Source organism: Aphis gossypii, chromosome 1, assembly GCF_020184175.1.
Source record: "Aphis gossypii isolate Hap1 chromosome 1, ASM2018417v2, whole genome shotgun sequence".
NCBI lineage: Eukaryota > Metazoa > Arthropoda > Insecta > Hemiptera > Aphididae > Aphis > Aphis gossypii.
In genome coordinates this window covers 39,464,198-39,483,588 of record NC_065530.1, presented here as the reverse complement: position 1 = coordinate 39,483,588, position 19,391 = coordinate 39,464,198, and the positions used below count along the sequence as shown (strand labels likewise).

The 19,391-nt window shown below is 24.1% G+C and overlaps 2 protein-coding genes across 2 annotated transcripts in view; both read left to right on the top strand.

Annotated features, from left to right (window-relative positions):
• Nucleotides 1-14,224, top strand: part of LOC126550644 (muscle-specific protein 300 kDa-like) — a 32,038-nt gene extending 17,814 nt beyond the window's left edge. The window contains 31 exon segments of the mRNA XM_050202567.1: nucleotides 102-521; nucleotides 601-741; nucleotides 823-987; nucleotides 1,049-1,178; nucleotides 2,805-2,998; nucleotides 3,062-3,247; nucleotides 3,315-3,449; nucleotides 3,522-3,659; nucleotides 3,717-3,878; nucleotides 3,938-4,252; nucleotides 4,330-4,554; nucleotides 4,633-5,154; nucleotides 5,281-5,563; nucleotides 5,755-6,005; nucleotides 6,074-6,376; nucleotides 6,450-6,649; nucleotides 7,261-7,492; nucleotides 7,566-7,858; nucleotides 7,969-11,185; nucleotides 11,243-11,386; nucleotides 11,444-11,583; nucleotides 11,642-11,840; nucleotides 11,946-12,107; nucleotides 12,175-12,339; nucleotides 12,408-12,567; nucleotides 12,628-12,916; nucleotides 13,056-13,376; nucleotides 13,442-13,637; nucleotides 13,724-13,982; nucleotides 14,050-14,127; nucleotides 14,130-14,224. Coding sequence (XP_050058524.1) covers nucleotides 102-521; nucleotides 601-741; nucleotides 823-987; nucleotides 1,049-1,178; nucleotides 2,805-2,998; nucleotides 3,062-3,247; nucleotides 3,315-3,449; nucleotides 3,522-3,659; nucleotides 3,717-3,878; nucleotides 3,938-4,252; nucleotides 4,330-4,554; nucleotides 4,633-5,154; nucleotides 5,281-5,563; nucleotides 5,755-6,005; nucleotides 6,074-6,376; nucleotides 6,450-6,649; nucleotides 7,261-7,492; nucleotides 7,566-7,858; nucleotides 7,969-11,185; nucleotides 11,243-11,386; nucleotides 11,444-11,583; nucleotides 11,642-11,840; nucleotides 11,946-12,107; nucleotides 12,175-12,339; nucleotides 12,408-12,567; nucleotides 12,628-12,916; nucleotides 13,056-13,376; nucleotides 13,442-13,637; nucleotides 13,724-13,982; nucleotides 14,050-14,127; nucleotides 14,130-14,197 — 9,693 coding nt within the window. The 3' untranslated portion in view covers nucleotides 14,198-14,224.
• A 2,110-nt stretch (nucleotides 14,225-16,334) lies between these two features.
• LOC114124808 (muscle-specific protein 300 kDa) overlaps nucleotides 16,335-19,391 on the top strand; it is a 73,400-nt gene continuing 70,343 nt past the window's right edge. The window contains 5 exon segments of the mRNA XM_050202560.1: nucleotides 16,335-17,034; nucleotides 17,122-17,282; nucleotides 18,542-18,704; nucleotides 18,788-18,937; nucleotides 19,135-19,302. Coding sequence (XP_050058517.1) covers nucleotides 16,447-17,034; nucleotides 17,122-17,282; nucleotides 18,542-18,704; nucleotides 18,788-18,937; nucleotides 19,135-19,302 — 1,230 coding nt within the window. The 5' untranslated portion in view covers nucleotides 16,335-16,446.

Sequence of the window (19,391 nt, the reverse complement as noted above, 5' to 3'; positions counted from 1 at the left end):
TTCTTGCAAGTATTGAAACATAATATGATAAATTTGGTTGACTAAACTTTAACTAAAAGCATGTACCTTACGAAAATGACAGAAAGTTTATTTATTTTTAGTGTTGTTTGATTGCATTTTTAAGTTTGACTGAAAATAAACTAAAAGCATGGACTGTTAAATATGGCCGTCATCAGGATGTTTTGCAGCTTCTCGAGAAATACAACAATTTCGTTATAGGAAATAATATATTTCAAGAATTTAATAAGGCATTTATAGATATGCAAAATGTTGTACAAGAATATAAACATGAATGCCGTATAGAGTATAAAGAGGCAGTTGCAATTGAAAAATTCATGAGACAGACTGCCGAACAATGGAAAAGTATTGCTATGGAGCTGAGATGTGCGCAAAGTATGCTCGAAGAAGTAATTTCATATTGGAGACGATGGAAATCGGTATCTGAAGATATGAAAGCATGGTTAGCAGATGCTGTTGAAAAAATTAATTTGCCACACGAGCAACGAATTGATTTTTTCCAGGTATTTAATTAAACTTTAATTTTATACATGCATTATGTTGAGAGAACTGAATACTGAATGAGCTATACTTCGTTTTTAGGATATTGGTGTCTGGAAAGAAAAATATGAATTGCTTAATGATACTGTAAGTTTTTTAATTGCAACATGTGAAGATTTAATTTGTGCTGAATTAAAACAAGAGTTCCAAAATATTACAACTACGTGGGAAAGTATATTTTTGGTAAATAAAATATAATCATACAACTAATTCAAACAAATTTAGGTACATAGGTTGCAATAAATTTAATCTTTTTTTTTATAGAAAGCTAAAGATTACATGCATTCTGGTGATATGATTAGAAATCGTAAAGAATTTTTGGAAGGATTGGATACATTACATAAATGGAATATAAAAGCAGAACAAATTATGTCATCAATACATTTGAGTTCGTCCCAAAAAATTAAAGATTATCTTAGTGACATCCAAGTATGATAATATTTATTATAATAATCTAAAAATTATTCTGATTAAATAAAATGTTCTTTAGAATCTTCAAACACAATTGGATCAAATGGATGATCTTTTTAAGACAATCAGTAAAAAATTTCAAGTTCTAATAAAAGATTTAACAAGGGATGAAGTTAATGAGATGATGTTGTGTGTTAAAAAAGAAAAAGGCAAGTCAATTTAAGAGCACGCTACACCCGTATGTATTGTCTCTGTCCTACAAACGTTAAACATAGCAAAAACTGTTTTGCACGGGAAAAAATCGAGAAGGCTACAGTCATAACTAAGAAACAAAATTTTCACCACAGCTAAAGGAGAACTTTAACTGTGAAATATCGTGTCTACAAACAAAGTTATTCGAGTTTAAGAAGAATCGATTTTGAAAAAATTATAACTTTTTTAGTATAAGTGATATCGAAAAAATAAAAATGATATTTTACAGTTAAAGTTCCTCTTTATACCTATATGGTGAAAATTTTGTTTCTTGGTTATGACTATAGCCTCCTCGGTTCTTTTCCGTACAATACAGTTTTTGCTGTCTTAAATTTGTAAGATGGAGACAACACACGCGGTTATTATAGTGTCCTCTTGAATTACATATGTAAATGTATAATTTTATATTATATTATATAAGGTATTTCATTATCTAATTTATTCTGAATGAAACAATTAAAATCATAATATATTAACCATATTATGGTTTTATAATGATTTGTTTTTGTTTTAGTATTAATTAATATTCATTAATCAGTATAGTTAATGAAAAAGGATTTTTTAATACATTTTCTCTACAAATTCTTTTTCTTAAAAAAAAAAAAATACTAACAAATTTGCCAGACAAAAATAAATTGAATTAGTAATTATTATGTTATCATTTTTCATATCTCATTTGAGTTTAATTTTTAGCCTATAAAATAATTTTCTACCAGAGTGCCAGACTTGCATTTAGAACTATGTCTCTAGTAGGCTGTTAAAAATTTGGTGCACCTATTTTATTAGCTAGTTCTTAGTAAAAATATTTTTCAACATTTATTTTGTGTTTATAAATTTATTGTATAGACTTTTTACATTTTTTAATTAATTTACATAAGCCCATATTTATTCAACTTGAATAAATAATTAAATAATACTTTGAACTTATTGTATTGTGTATAAAAAAATAAAAATAAAATAATGTTTGATTTATTATATTTTAAACACAAATATGATAAGTGATATGAATTAGGTATTTCCCAACATGACCTAACTGTGATCCGATAGATATAAACAATTCCAATTAAACAAGAATAGGTACAACTACATTGTTTTAGGTATGAATACAGTATATTCTATAGTTATTGATATAATATTTTATAATAATTTTTATACATTTAATAAACTTCTATACTCAAACAAAACAACAATTTTTTTTAAATAAATTGAATTTCATATCGTAAAAAAAAATTGTATTTTAAATAAAAAGTTTGTGAATAGTACCCCTAAATCAGTGGCCAATCATAGTTCTATAGGTTATACTGGTTATAGCTTATATACTGATTATGTCTTCATTCAAGTCTAGGTACTGCCTTAGACTTTTTGAATTTTTTTTAAGGCATTAAAATGTGTTTTCCTAAAAAGTTATCATTAAAATTATAGTATTATATATTAAAGTACATATTATTGTGTACCTGTATGATATTATATTATGTATACGGTGTAACCTTTAATGTTAAAATGCAAAGAAAAAACAAGTTAAATATGTATAATCATATAATATACCTAACAGTGTGTTTTAATTGGTTTTCCTTTGTTTATAGAATCTCTTGTTAATATTAGAGCAAGCATACCTGTACAATTAAATGCTCTTCATCATATGCTCGTTCAGTATGATGCTCTTGAGACAGGTCAACAAGAAATAAATCATTGGTTGAATAATTGTGAAGAATTTTTATCAACATTAAAATTAAGTAAAAATCAAAATGAATTACATGAAGATATTGACTACTTAAAGGCAAGTTATGCTTATAGTTGGTTAAGATTTTAAAGTTGATATAATTTTCAATTTTAATTTCAGAGTATTATAGTGCGCATGTCATATTACCAGTCTATGTTATCTAGCAAGAATAAAATATTCCAAAGCATTATTAAATCAATTCAACCAGAGAAAGATCAAGGAAATAATTCAGAATTTGTACAAACAATGGCTGATTTGAACGCTAAATTTTCTAGAATAACTCAAGAATGTCAACAGTGGGATATGGTATGAATATATTTAATGTATAAAATATTATTATAAGTAAATATTTAAATTTTTTTTATTTATACAGAAATTACAACAGACTTTGAGATGTTGGCATAATTTTATTGAAATAGAAAAAGTTATACAAGATTGGATTGAGACAAGTAAACAAATATTTTTAGAGGAACAGACAAGTTCAAGACAAAATTTAGAATCTCAAAAAGTAAGTTTACTTAAAACAGAAATTTAATCTACTATTAGATAATATTTTATGAATTTTTTTTTTTTTTTTTAGGGATATTTTGAGTATTCAAATAATAATAAATGGATTTCCGAGTTAGAAAATGTTGAAGGTGAACTACTTAGGTGTATTTTACCTAGTGAACAGGAAACAATAAAAAATAGATCTAAAGCAATAAAGTTAAAATATCAAGTAATACCTACTGCATTACATAACCGATTATCAAATATTGATTTATACTGTTTGTAGGAATGTTTAAGTATGGTCCCTGCATACATAAAAAGAGTTGAATTTAAACTGAACGAAATTACATTCAATCAATGTATAAATGAAGCAGAAAAAGAACTTAACATTGAACAACAAATGTTTAATAGAAATGAAAATGTTAATTTAATACTAAGAAGGAACATTGTAAGTGTTATTTACTTATAAATTTACTGATGTATTAATCCTAATTTAATGATATTTAGGAATACTTTGATAACGGCATGATAATTAAAGAACTTAAATCATGTTTAAATAATATGTCTGTCGAAAGTAAAAAAATATCAAATCCTTCTATTGATTCAAGTTTAAACAAATCAATTAATCGATTTGAAAGTATAGAAAAAAGAACTGCCGAAATGAGACAAAAATGTAAACAAATACCTAATCAATTTGAAGATTATAAATCTAAATTTAATAATCTAGAAAAATGGATGGATGCAGTTGATGTAAGCGTTGAAAAATTATTAAAAGGACTTTTAAATGATGAAGAATTTGAATTTGAAAAATCTATATTCCAAGTAAATATTTAATTTAATTAATATTTTATTGCTTATAAGTTATATTAAGTTATTTATGTAATACATTTTGTTCTTAGGAAATTTGTCGTGATGTAGATAGTAAACGTGATGATATGAAATGGATGGTTCAAGTACTAGATAGTCTATTACCTTATGTATCTGAAAAACAACAACAAGTTGAACAAAAAAATCTTGAAGAATTAATTGGCCGATATAAACATTTAATACCAACCATTGACATGACAATAACTAAAACTGAGATGTATACTAAGTGCTTTGTATACAAAAAAGAAGTTACAGAAGTTAGTTGATTTATACTAATATACATTTCTTTTTCATTTCAAATTTAATTTATTTGTATAAATTACTTGTTTTGTTAGATTGGAAAAATATTAGAAAAAGCCAAAGATGAACAATTATTAGGGGAATCGTGGGATGATTTAAGTGAGCTCATTAAAAATCAGGAACAAATAATTGAAAGACTCGAGAAACAACGAATAATTGTCATGTCAACATTGCAGCGAGGAAAGCAATTAGTAAAAAATTCCTCTTCTGTGCCAAACTTTATTCCTCAACTTGTTTCCAAATTGGAAACAGATTGGAGTTCTGTTTATAATGATTCTATTGATAAATTCAATAAGTTAAAAAATGCTCAAAGGTTATTAATAGATTATACAAAAACAAAAAATGAAGTAATGGAAATAATTAAAAAAGCTGAAAATGAATTAAAAACAGTATCTGATGATAATAAACATAACTCAAAAGAAATATCAATGCAATTAAGAAGTAAACAAGAATTAAGTCTTGCTTTAAGAGAAGCAGCTGAAAATATGTTGAACAAATTAAGAGATATATCACAAAATTTACATATTCCTGAAAAAGAATTTGCAATTGAAAATGAAGTAATATTATATAAACTTATTATTATAAGCATAATATATTATTTTAATTTATTAAGAAGTATATAATTTTGATATAGATTTCTTTTGTAAATAAATTTAAATATGTTTATATTTTTGGTTTTACAGATTAATATTATAGAAAATAAATTGGTAGAAACAATTCAAACAGTGGATAAAGAAACACAGAGATTAGAAAAGCTCTCAATGAAACTGTGTGAACTAGATTCAGGATTAAATAAAATTCATGTATGGTCTGTTGAATCTGCTCCTGCTGTTATAGAAAGAATACAACAAGATCAAACAAACCCTGAGATTAAGGCTCGAGGAATTGAAGAAGTGCAAGATGAACTACAAAAACAGCGAAATAGCTTAGAACGCTTAACAGAAGATTTACATAGTTTTGAAAAAGGTAAATTTCTTACATATTGCTTAAAACTTACTGCAAAAATATTTTATTAACTTTTGATTTTGATTTTATATTCATAGCAGATGCATTTCTAAAAATTATTAAGAATTAAGGATTATTATAAATATTAAAAATTACATTACTAACTAAACATAAAAACTTAATTATGCATTTATTCAATTTATTATTTTTAGAAAGTGATACAAATGAAACACAAAAGCTCAGACAGGATTTGGATGAAGTAAGAATGTCCATTTTAAATTTGGAGTGTAATACTAATCGTAAGAATGAAGAAATCAATATTGATCTAAATGAGTGGCAAGTTCATAAAGCAAAGTTAGAAGAAATTAGGCCTTGGTTAGAAAATGTGGAAAAAAAAATAAATACTGATCATGTTAAACCAATCACATTGCAAATGGCAAATGATTGGTTAAAAACTGCACAAGTATGTTATGCTAAAATTAAATGTTAAAAATAAATGTTGCACTTTTATATAATTTGGACGATTTTTAGTTGATCACTTTGGAGTGCCAAGAAAAAATTGAAAATCTTAAAACGATTACTTCTGAGAATAAAACTGCAGTTATTTTAAATGAAGTAGATGCAATTCAGTCTCGCTGTATATCTATACAATCATCGGCAGTTCAACAAACTACTCGTCTACAGAGATTGTTACTTAATTGGAAAGAATTAAATGAAAAAGCTCAAAAAATAGAAGAAAAACTAAATCAACCATTGTTATCTGAATTGAAGGAATTAATTATAAATCAATCAATTTCAGAAGATTTACTCGAAAAAAAATTAATGGAACATAAGGTATCTTAGAACTATTAATTATTTCCTTTATTTTCAACTATAAATTAGTATACATTCTATGTATTAATTTTAGGCATTAACTCAAGAACTTAACGAATGTCTTAGTGAAATTTCTAGTCTTTCACAAAATCTAAATGGATTAAACCAACATTTTTCACTTGAAACGACCAGTGATATTAAGGAGAAGTTATCTATTTTAAAGACCAAAAATAATGAATATTTAAAACTAATGCATGGACAAATGCTAACAATTTCCAATATTATTTCAGAAAAGTACCTAAACTGAATTTATTACATTTAAATATTTAATAACGTTATTAATAATATTGTATAAAGATTATATTTTTACATATACAGTCGAATCGTGATAACTCGAATTTCTAAGGATGTAAAAATTAATTCAATTTATGTATTTTTCGAATTAAAAATATTGCAAAAGGTGTATAGGAGTTTCATAGGGACGAAAAAAAATTTGAGTTATTGAGGTTTTTGAGTTATCAAGACTCGACTGTATATTGATTTTTTACTAAAAAATATGTTATAATATCATGTATAATGTAAAGACAATATGTAGTTTTATTTATATTTTTTAATAATTTTAGTTATTTATATTACCATTTTTTCACCAGATTATAACTTAATTAAATATGTTTATTAAAACAAGATAAACACTGGTTGCATTTAGAATTTGCTTAAAGATTTTTATAATTATTTCTTCTCATTGTGCATTTATTTTTACATAAATTAGATGGCAAATTTATTACCCAACTTAATGAGAAAGAATTATTAGATTTTTTTATAAATATATTTTTAACTTTTTTAATTGATGTAGGGAAATCTATATTCAATAGTATTGAGAAATGATAATGTTTAATAAATTTTAGAAAAGAACACAAAATCAAAGTCAATATGTTTTGTGAATGGTTAAATGAATTGGATTCAAAAGTAAATAAATGCAATATTGTTCCAAGCACTTCAATTGAAGAAATATTGAAAAAGCTTCATACTTTTTCTGAAGAACATATGGAAAAACAGTCATTATTTATTGAAATTGAAGATGATTTCAAACATTTTAATGATAATGCTTCTATACAACAATCAATTATGCAATATAAAGTAAGTATTATATAATTAATCCTAATCATATTCTTTTAAATTTGTATTTATACTTTTCATTTTATTTTTATAGGAACTTCAAGATTTAATGCAAAAGAAAAAAATTGTGTTGGAAAAAGCAAATGAATTTTTCATCTGGAATGAAACATTATTAGAAAAATTGAAGCATGCTGAATTCCAGTTTGATACAAATCAAGATAATATAAATTTAATAAATGATATAAGTGCTTGTTCTGAGGAAGTAGAACTGTGGACAAATAATATAGATTCAATTGAACATTTATTGCAGCAAAGTAAAACTACTATCCCAGGATTATCAGTTACAGATCAATTTAATCAATTAAAATTTAAACTGGCACAAATTCAGTAAGTGAAATATTATATTGTTTCAGTAGAACAATTAATTTTACAAATTACTATATTTAACTAACTAAATAAATTTAATATTTTAATATATATTTAACTAATTATTTCAGGGAAAAACTCAAAGCAAAAGAAGAAAATGAACAAAAAGTAAAAGATTGCCAAAAAGTGGTCAGTGAAATAAATGACTATTTAGTAGAACAAATTAAAGTAGTGGGGAGTAAAGTTAATGACCATGTGTTGGCATTAAAATCGTGGACAGATATCGCTCTTATAATTCCAAAACTACACAAACTGAAAGACACTAGTGAACTATTTGAACAACTTAAGACTTTGGAAAAAGAAGGTGAAATACTAACACAGCTTGACAAAAGTAGCTCAATATTTGTACAAAATATTTTATTGGATATAAATGCACAGTTGATTAATTTAAAAACTATAACTGAACAGTCAATTGAAAATTTAACAGAATTGAACAATAATTGGTTAAATATGAATGATATTAAAAATAAAATAAAGACAACTAAAGAAGAATGCAAAACTATTTTAGAACTGATAGAAACTCCAAATGATTTAACTGAGGCTCAGGTAATAGAAGAAAAATATAACAAAGCATTAAAACAAACTTCTGCTCTATTGGATGTATTGCCTGTGGTAGAAGAATCTATGCATAAAATGGTAACATTGGCTGAAAATTATCCACAATTAAATGTTGAACAATTTAATCAAATTTATAAAAAAGACATTGAACATTTAGAAAAATATCATGCGGATCTTAAAGAAAATGCTGAAATAGCGCATTCTCAACAAGTTATTTGGAAACAAGTAAACCAAACCAAAGATACTATTTTACAATGGTTATCTGATGTAAATATTGAGCTTTTAGACTGCACAAACAATTTTGACAATATTGAAAAAATTAAAAACAAGCTTGTTAAATATTCAGAAGAAAAAGAACTTAATTTAGATTTAAAAGACAATCTTGTTGAAAAAATAAATAAATTACAAAAACTTAATAAAAATAAACCTATTATAACATTAGATTCATTAAGTATATTGATTAATGACCAATTTAATGCTGTTGAAAGTATTGCTTGTAATTTAGTTCGTTTAATTTCTGCTTTTACTCAACGAGAAGAAGCAATAAGAACTGAAATAAAAAAACGTACTTCTGAAATTAATCAAATACGAGAAAATGTTAGTAAGTGTGACAACTTAAATAATGAATTAGATACATTATTGATTAATTTAAAATCTTGTCAAAAATGCAAAACTGAACTGATTAAAATGAATTTAAACATAGACACTGTTAACCATTCAGTATCAGAAATGACAGAAACTTTTCCTATAATTGCAGAATCTACAGCTATTAAGGAATTAAAAAGTCTTAAGAAACGATATGAAAGTGTTGTTCAACAGGTTGATAAAGTTGAAACAACATTAATGACATATTTAAAAAAACATTTAGAAGATGATTTGAATAACCTTTTACATTCGATAAAAAGTATTGATGAAAAGCTAACATGGTGTAAGCCTGAAGAAGAAATTGAGAAAGAACAAATAGAAATTAAACTTGGTTCTGTTGAAGGTATCAAAGAAAACTTAACTGTGATTAAGGAACAAAAATGTAAAATAGATCAAGTTTTAGAATATCTCAATCAGTATTCATCGTTGGATTTAAACTTAGAAGAATTGAGCAACAATGATGAGTTATTAAGTATTAACATTGAGAACACTGAAAAACAAATAGATGAGCTTAAGGTGACTCTAGAAAAAATTATAAGTTTCTGGGTTGAGTATCAAAATCATCTGGATAATATCCTACCATTAGTAAATGTTTTAGAAAATGATATAAAACTTTCTGTAGAAATTCCTATTGATATGAATTCAATTAATATTATGGAAGAAAACGTAAATAAATTCCAGTTCAAAATTGATACAGCCAAACAATTCTTGAATGAACTTGAATCTTGTGTCCAAAATATCAAGTGCATTGATAGTAAATCAACATTAGATAATCAAGTTATTAAAGTTAAACGGAAATTGGAGTCTTATCAAAATAGCATCAATAAATGTTTGGAAAGAATAGAACATTTAAAAGAAATGAAAAAAGAATTTAATATTTCTTATGAAAAAGCTGATAATTTAATAAAAGAATTAAGTAATAAATTTAAATCTATTGAAACCACTCAACCTGTGGGAAAAAAATCTGTTCAAAATGCTCAATCAGATTTAGGAATTATGAAAAATCTTAACAAACAACTTGAAGAAAGTCAACAATTAGTTAATGACACAGTGTCAAAAGGTGAATGTATGTATCCTGACATTACTATGGAGAATCGGGATGAAATAAGATTCAAAGTTAAGCAATTAAGATTAGCTTGTGAAAACTTAAATGATGAATGTGGAAATATAACAAAATCAATTGAAAATGTATTAGTGCAAAAATCATCATTTGATGAAAGTTGTAGTCAAATTAAAAATTGGCTTCACGAAACAGAAGAAAAATTGATTGATTATAAAAGAATAAAGAAAAATAATATTATAGAGAAAAAAACTAATTGCAATAATTTAAAAACATTAAAACAAGATTTAATTGATTATAAAGATAATATTAATCAGTTGAAAGAAAAGGTAACTCAACTAAATGAACCAGATACTGATCTAAAACTAAAAGATTTTTTGAAACAATATGATAATCTTGCATTAGGAGTGAATAAATGTTTAAAATTAAATGAATCACACTTGAAAAATCATGAATTGTACTTAGAAAATGTAGAAATATTTAAAAATTATCTCAAGGTATTACAAGATGAGTATTCAGTTGCAGTCAATAATCTTTCAGAAATTGATGTTGATGTATTTATAAATATAATTGATCATAAATCTGAAGGAGAGTTAATACTAAAGAAATGTAATGAAATTGGAAATACTGTATTAAAAGAAACTGATGTAGATGGTAAAAACGCAATACAGAATGAACTCGATGAGATTAAAATTAACTGGGAAAGTTTAATGTTGAATTGTGAAAATACTTCAAAAATGTTAAGCCAAAAACAAAATCAAAATGATGAAATTTTAACTAAAATTGAAAATCTGGATAAATATTTAAAATCTATTGAAACACAAATTAAAGATAGAAGTCTAAAAAATTCATTAGCAAGTAAACAACAATATTTGGAAAAATTGAAACAATTTGATGAAGATATTACAAAAAAGCACAAAGAGATATTAGAAATACAATCTAATACTATTGAGGTTTCACCCAATGTAAATAGTGCAATTACTAATTTAATAAAAACTTATCAGAATGTTAAAACCAAAACAAAGGTACTAATGTATTAAAATGTAATGTGAATAAAATAATAAAACAATTATTTGTTTTAGGAATCAATATTAAGGTATGACAATTTTGTAAGAGAACACCAGCAGTTTAATTTGAGTTATGAAGAATTTATTGGATTAGTAAATTGTTTATCAGAAGAGCTTAACCAATACAGCGAAGTTGTTGGCGATTTAGGACTTTTACAAGTAAATTATAATTATGTTTAACTATTAAATTTTACTTATTTTATTATTATTATTAAGGCAAGGCAAAAGAAACTGTTAGCGTTGTTAGATTCAAAATGTCAACAAAGTGTACAATATGAGTCTCTTGTTAATATGGCAGAAAAATTATATGTTCAAACCTCTCCAGATGGAAGAGAAATGATTCGTCAAAATATGAAGTATAAAAATATTTTAAACAAGTATAATATTCAAAATTATTAATAATTTTAATTTTAGGGATTTGAGAAATTCATGGGAATTAGTGTCAGACACTTTACAATGTAGCTTAAGCAAACTTGATAATTGCTTATTACAATTCGCTGAATTTTCATTGTCACAAGAACAACTGACCAAATGGCTGAAAAATATTGAGCAAGCAATGCAACAACATACTGAAACAAAAGCTACTTTACAAGAGAAAAAAGCACAACTCCAGGTTTATTATCTTATATTTTTATCTTTGAATTCAATTTCACATATTAAAAAATATTAACTATTTTTTATTTTTATTTTTTAACAAATTATTATTTGTTTTTATTAGAATCATGTTGTTATTAATCAAGAAATATTATCTCATCAAAATTTGGTACAATCAGTGTGTGACAAGGCTCAAGAACTTGTAAATCAAACTAAAGATAGCACTTTAAACACATATTTAGAATCAATTAAAAATCTTTATGAAAAAATTGTTACAAAATCTAAGGTAATTAAAAAAATCAGTTAAAATCTTACCATTAATATGTTAATTAAAATTGAACTTATATATTTAGGAGTTAATGGATTCATTAGAGCTTTCTGTTCAAAATCATTCTGAATTCAATCATATTTGTCAGAAACTTAAATTGATGTTAAAAGAACAACGTGATAAAATTCGAGAAAATGATAGTATTGCTGCAGAAAAAGAAAATATTGTTAAAAGAATTAATATACTTAAAGTAAATAATTATAATACATTTAATGTTTTAAATATTTCCTTTAATAAATGTCATACTACTAATTATAGGAAATGAAAACAGCAAATACAACTGAAAATGAATTAAGAAATCATCTTGAACAAGTATTTCAATTGGTTTGCAAAACAACCACAAAGAAAGGAATTAATGTTATGTCAAAAGAAATTTCAAAAATAGATAGTGATAAATCACAAATAATAATTCAACTTGGTAATTTTTTTACAGAATAAATCTAATAATTGAATTTATAATTAATAAAACATATTTTAGATACCATTATTGAAAAAATGGAAGAAATACTGATACAATGGACTGATTTTGAAAATGAATTTGACGAGATTACCATCTGGTTTAGATCAACAGAATCACTTATTAAAGATCAACAATTGCAATCAACATTTGAAAATAAAGAAAATAAACTAAAACTTTTTACAGATAAACGAAATGAAATATTAAATTACGAACCTAAAATAGAAAAGTTCATTGATAATTCAAATAACTTATTGCATACAAGTGGAGTAGAACGTCTTAAACCACTAATACTTCAAGTTGGAAATCGGTATGACCAATATAAACACAAAAAATCTATTTTATTTATTAACATGCCTCCTAATATTTATTTTAAATAACTGTATAATTTTTTTTGAAAAGTTTATAAAATATTTTTTGTGATCATTTTGTATATATATTTATTACAGGTACCAATTAATTCTAGTTTTAAGTAAAGAAATGGTTGCTAAATGGCAAAATATCTCTGATGCACACAAAAATTTCAACAAAAAATTAACTGAATTTGAGTCATGGTTAGAAACATTGGAAAGTAAACCTGCCCAAATTTTAGATGACGATGATTTGGATTTAAACAAAAAACTATCACAATTACAAAGTATTTATGGTAGTTCTGATCAAACATCATTAAAAATATCATTATTAACATCTCTTGGTGAAAGTTTATATCCTGATACATCTGCTGCTGGGCGTGAAATTATTCGTAAACAACTTAAAGATATTCGCGATAGGTATAAATCAATAAATCAATATGTTGGTATAAAAATATATTTAAGACTTAATTTGTATATTATAGATGGGACACATTAGATGAAAAAGTAAAAACAGCTCAAAAAACTCTTGGAGTCCAATCACAACAATGGAATAGTTATCAAGAAACTCTATTACAAACTATTAATTGGTTAGAAGGTATAGAAAAAGTAATTGCTTCTAATCAATCACCCATTTGGTCTTCTCCACAAGAAATAAGATCAAAACTTTTAAAACAAAAGGTATTAATTGATAACTCAAACTAAAAAAATATATTTCTAATTCAACTAAAAAAAATTTTATTTAATAACTTTTAATAATGGTATAGGCAACAATGCAAGAAATAAATTCACATAGTCGTATGATAGAAACAATCATAGAGAAAGGGAAAACTATAAAGAAGCCTAAAGATGAATCTGATTCAGATATGTCATTGAAGGATAGATATGATCTATTACGTGACAAAATGAATAATTCTATTTCACAACTCGAAAATTACTTAGAGACTTATCAACAGTATCAGGATTTACATAAATCATACCATGATACTCAAAAACAACTTTGGGATCAGCTCTCAATACATACAGGTATTATATTATATTATTTAAATTGCCATTATTTATTCATTGTTTTAATAATATTTAAAAATTTTAGATTATTCGGGGAATAAACAAATTTTAGAGTCTCGATTAAATAAAGTTAATATTATACAAACTACTTTTAATAACAATAAAACAACTTTATTGGCGATGGAACGTTTTGTAGAAGGCTCAAAGGATACAGTTCCACAAAAAGCAATTGACACAATGTTGAGAGATCATACAAATTTACAGTTAAATATTACAAATATTCATTAAAACATTATCCTAATATTTATTATGATCGAATGTATTACAGATTTGAGCAAGAAAAGTTCCAGTCATTGTTAAATGATTTGTTAGAAGGTTTACAAAGTAGAATAAATCAATGGGCAGAGTTTGAAAACTTAATGCATCAATTAATTTCTTGGCATAATGATACCGAAAAAAAATTACAAAATTATTCAGAAAAGGGCACGCTTGAAGAAAAAACTCAGCAATATAATAAGTTTCAGGTAATCATTTTATATTTAAATATTATTTATAAGAGTATAATGTTCTATATTTAAATAATCAAATATTATCAAATAGATATTATTATTTAATGTGATTCATGATAATATAACTAGGGAATGGATTTTATTTTAAATACTTATTTTTATTGGAATGAGATATTTTTTTTACATATTTTTACATATTCTTAGATATTTTAATAATTTTTGATTTATTATGATTTTTTTCATTGATTTGGGACTTGGGAGCATAATAAAAATTAGTTGTGTTATCTATCTAAATAGTATTCACATATAAATAAACCACTACTAAAATATATGCCATTGATATGTAGGTAATGAAAACCTAAAATAATAACATTAACATTAATATTATATTTTATAATATCTTAATGGCTAAGAATTTGATGGAAAATGTTAATTTAAAAAATAATTTAACTTATACTGATTGTAATAAATTTTTGTTTTTTTGGTTTATATGATAAAACAACTGAAAACCTATAATAATATGTAGTTATTAGTTATTACCAAGTTTTATGCATTGTTGAAAAATCAGAAAATAAATTAGAAAAAGCATAAGGTTACTTAAAATATTTATTTAAAGAGAAATGTATACACTATACATGTATTCAGAAAAATGATAAATAAATAAATAATTAGTTAGAGATATACATCTAGAACTTAATTCCATAAAATAATTGTACATCAAACTCATACTAGGTACTTGATGTAGCTAACACGAAGTATATCTCCATTACATCAGTTGATGTGAAATATTTAGTCAGTTCTAAAACATAGTGTGATAAAATTTTTACTACTTTACATTTTTAAATCTCTAAGAATATGTGTTTAACATTATTTCAAGGATAAGATAACTTTATCCTACAAAATAAACTTTTGTAACGTTAAAAGAATATAGTTATCTATGCATACATCATATATGTAAAGTTTGAGCCTAAGATCAGGTTTAGTCATAATTACTAATAAAATATTTTAAAAGCATTTTACATTGATTCAATATTATACCAAGAAAAATAAATGAATAACATTTTGATAGTAAAATACATTAGTAAATTTAGTTAATTTTTATACAATTATTAAAATATTAAAAACTTTTATTTAGTATCTATTTGAAAGTAATAACTTAAAATATGTCTAGCTAAACAAATGAAAATTCAGAAAGTAATAATATTCTATTTTTGAAACTTTATCTAGGATTTAGAAAAAGAAATTAAAGGAAAATCTAATTCAGTGAAAGATTTAATTGCATTTGGTGATCATCTTCAACAAGTAAGACATAGATGTAAAAAAACAAATATTGCATGCACCATGTTATTATAAGATGATTATATAGTAAAACAGATACATAAGATTATAAGAATATAAAAATATAATGTATAATACTTAAAAAATGAATACATTATACAATTTAACTTCATTAATTTTCATTGAATAAGAAAATGATTAAAACCCTATTGTTTAATTTAAATTAATAATCACTTATTACAATTTTAGTCGTTGGTGGACGATATGAAAAATAAAGTTTTAGATATAGACAAACTTATTGATCAATCAAATGAGTATAAATCTGCAGGAGAAGCACGATTATCAACCAAAGTCAAACAAATATCATCTCGTTATCAATCAATGGAAACTACAATTAAGGTAAAACTTAAAATTAATAATTCTATAAATGAAACTAATTTGTATTATATTTTATATTAATTATTACCAAAGGACATTTTAAATAAATGTAATGAATCTATTAAAACCCACCAAGAATATGTGGATAAATATAATGAATGTTCAATTCAACTTTCAAATGTTCAAAGTCAATTTAAAAACTAAACAAACCTCCATTATCATCACAAGCTAATCATCAATATTTAATTCAGAAAAATGCAAAACTAAATGAATTATTAGACACAAAGCCAAATGTAACATGTTTGTTAAATAGCTGTATGGAATTAGGAGAAAAATTATATTTGAGTACATCTACATCTGGAAGAGAAAACATAAAATGTCAATTGGATGAACTTCAAACAGTATTTGACACTTTGTATGATGATCTTTTGAATATTAACAGAGAAGTCAAAGATCAACTAACTAGATGGAGTGGATTTGAAGAAATATACAATGAATTAAACCAATGGTTTAACAACACAAAACAGATATTAAATAAGGATTTAGTGCTTAAATCTACATTAGATGAAAAGAAAATGCAATTACAAATTTACAGAGAGATGCTCCAAGCCGCATTAAAGAGAAAACAAGATATTGTAAAGTTACAGGACCTTACAAGCAAAATGCAAATGCGAGAAAATAATGATATACTCTTATCATCAATGAGTAAACAACACAATGACATTTTAAAACAAATTCAAGATTTCGTAGACAAATATGAAGCAATTGTAAAAGACCATGAACAGTATACAAAATCTGTAATGGAAATGCAAGAATGGCTTGATGCAACACATAATACTTTGATGCTTTGGGGCGATACAAATTTGGAAAAGATCTCTTTGTTGAGCAATCTGGACAGAATAAAGGTAATTATAGTAATTTTTTCTCATACTTACTAAATATATTATACCAACCTACATTAATTGCATTAATTATCTAATTATACTTTTTAGAATTTGTTATTAAGCCTTAATGAAGAAGAAAACAGAATTTATAATATACAAAAACTAGCAGAAAAAGTTATTCCTGGTACCATTGAAAATGGCCAAGTAAATATTAGGGCACAAATTGATTCATCACAACAAGATTGGGAAGGACTAATGACGACAGTAAAGTGAGTATATACACATATCTAATATACATATATATAAAAAAGTTTTTGATAACTTATATTATTTGTTCCAAATGGCTATTTCAAATAATTTCTTTTAAAATGTGTCAGTATATTATAAAAAACTAATAATGTATTCACATTAGGATTAGGTATCTATAATTTAAAATTTGATATTTCAGAAATTATATTTATAATAATTATTTATTGAGTACAACATAATGGATAATTATAATTTTATTTAAATTTGAATGAGAAGGTTTGTTTTATCATTGTATATTTAATCAATTGATTTATTATTTATTTTATATTTATCATTAATAATAATATAGTTTTATTAAAATAAATTCATTTATAGCTATGGACTCATCACTTATGGTTTGGAAAAATATGCATGAGCAATTATCTTTGGATTATTTAAAAATTTAAACAAGTCAAGTACAGATTAAAAAATATAATATATTGTATATTATGATCATTTTTATTTAAATAAAAAAAATTAAGCCTTCACATATTTGTATGCTATGCTAAAATAGTGTAGCAGAAAAAAAAACAAAAATATAGTTCTTATAACACTTAAGCAGGTTTTTAGGATAAACATCCACCTGGGGCAAGATCAAAGTTTCTTATCATTACTATATAGTATAAAAAATAATAAAAATATAAAAGCTATATTACTATATTTACTATATAGTATATGGGCATACTATTTTATTTTAAAATACTGTTTTTGTGACATTATGAATTGTACAATAATCTATAGTTTAAAAAATCCCATGATGGCCGCTTTGATCAGTTGCTTTTTTACTCCCCTCCCCTCGTTTATATTTGGTGACACTAATTTTAGGTCACAGGATGTTTTTTTTATGATAAATATATCTACCTATCACAAATAATAAAAATAGTTAATAACTTTGCACGTGTTAAATAAAATATTATATTTATATTAAGAAATTTCAGATAAATTGAAATGAAATGATGTTATTGAACGTAAAACTTAAAAACATAATTGAATTCTATTTTAAGTTATCATTATTAATTTGAGTATTTTAAATACTTTTTACGTAATTCACACAATAAATTCATGCAACTATATTATATTCTAAGTATAAAAAAATTATATTATCTATAAAACCTTATTTTAAAAATTTAAAACATTTTTGCACAATTATTAAAATATATTAACTGATCTACATTTACTTTTTAAAATATTAAACAAATATGTATTGTAAAATATATAAAATATTTATTTTATTTTTTAGAACATCAATAGAAGCTTTAGAAAATAAACTTAATAGTTGGAATGAATTTGATGTACTCAAGGAATCATGCTTAACATGGTTACGTGAAACTGATTATAAAATCCATGCTATTGATTTAAAAAATTCATTACAAGAAAAGAAAACTCAGCTTGAAGAACTTAAGGTGATAATTTTCATAAAAAATATTTACTTTGATTTTGAATTTACTACTAAAAATATTTATAAATTTTAAATTTATAATTTTAGGATTTACAAGGAGTGATTCGTGCTAAAGAGTTTGAGATTGATTCAATCACAGAAAAATCACAAAACCTATACACTATGTCAATGTCAACCAAAAATTCCCAGATCACAGAAATTGTTCAAAAGTTTCATCAGCTTTCAATGAAAATAAAAGTAAATTTATTCATTAATTATTAAAATATATAATAATAATTTTATTTTGAAGTTTCACAAATGTGTATTATTGTAACAAGTTTTGATATGACTGACAATAACTAATAGGAATATTATAATAATTATTATTGTGACTTTTTTCTGCATTTATAGAAGTATTATTATTTGTATATTTAATTATTTTAATTTAAAAAAAGGAATTGGTTGGAAAATGGCAACAATTTTTAAACAATCATTTGGAATTTGAAAGCAGTTTAAGTGAAGCCATTATTTGGTTAGATTCTGCAGATGATAAATTAACAAGCTGTACAGATTTCAAATCTACCAGTAAAGCTGATTTAGAAGAAAAACTTATTGTTATTCAAGTAAAATTATATAATTCATAATATTTATTTGTATATAATATTAGCTTTTTGATCCAATTAAATATAATTAAGTGAATTATGGATTTGTA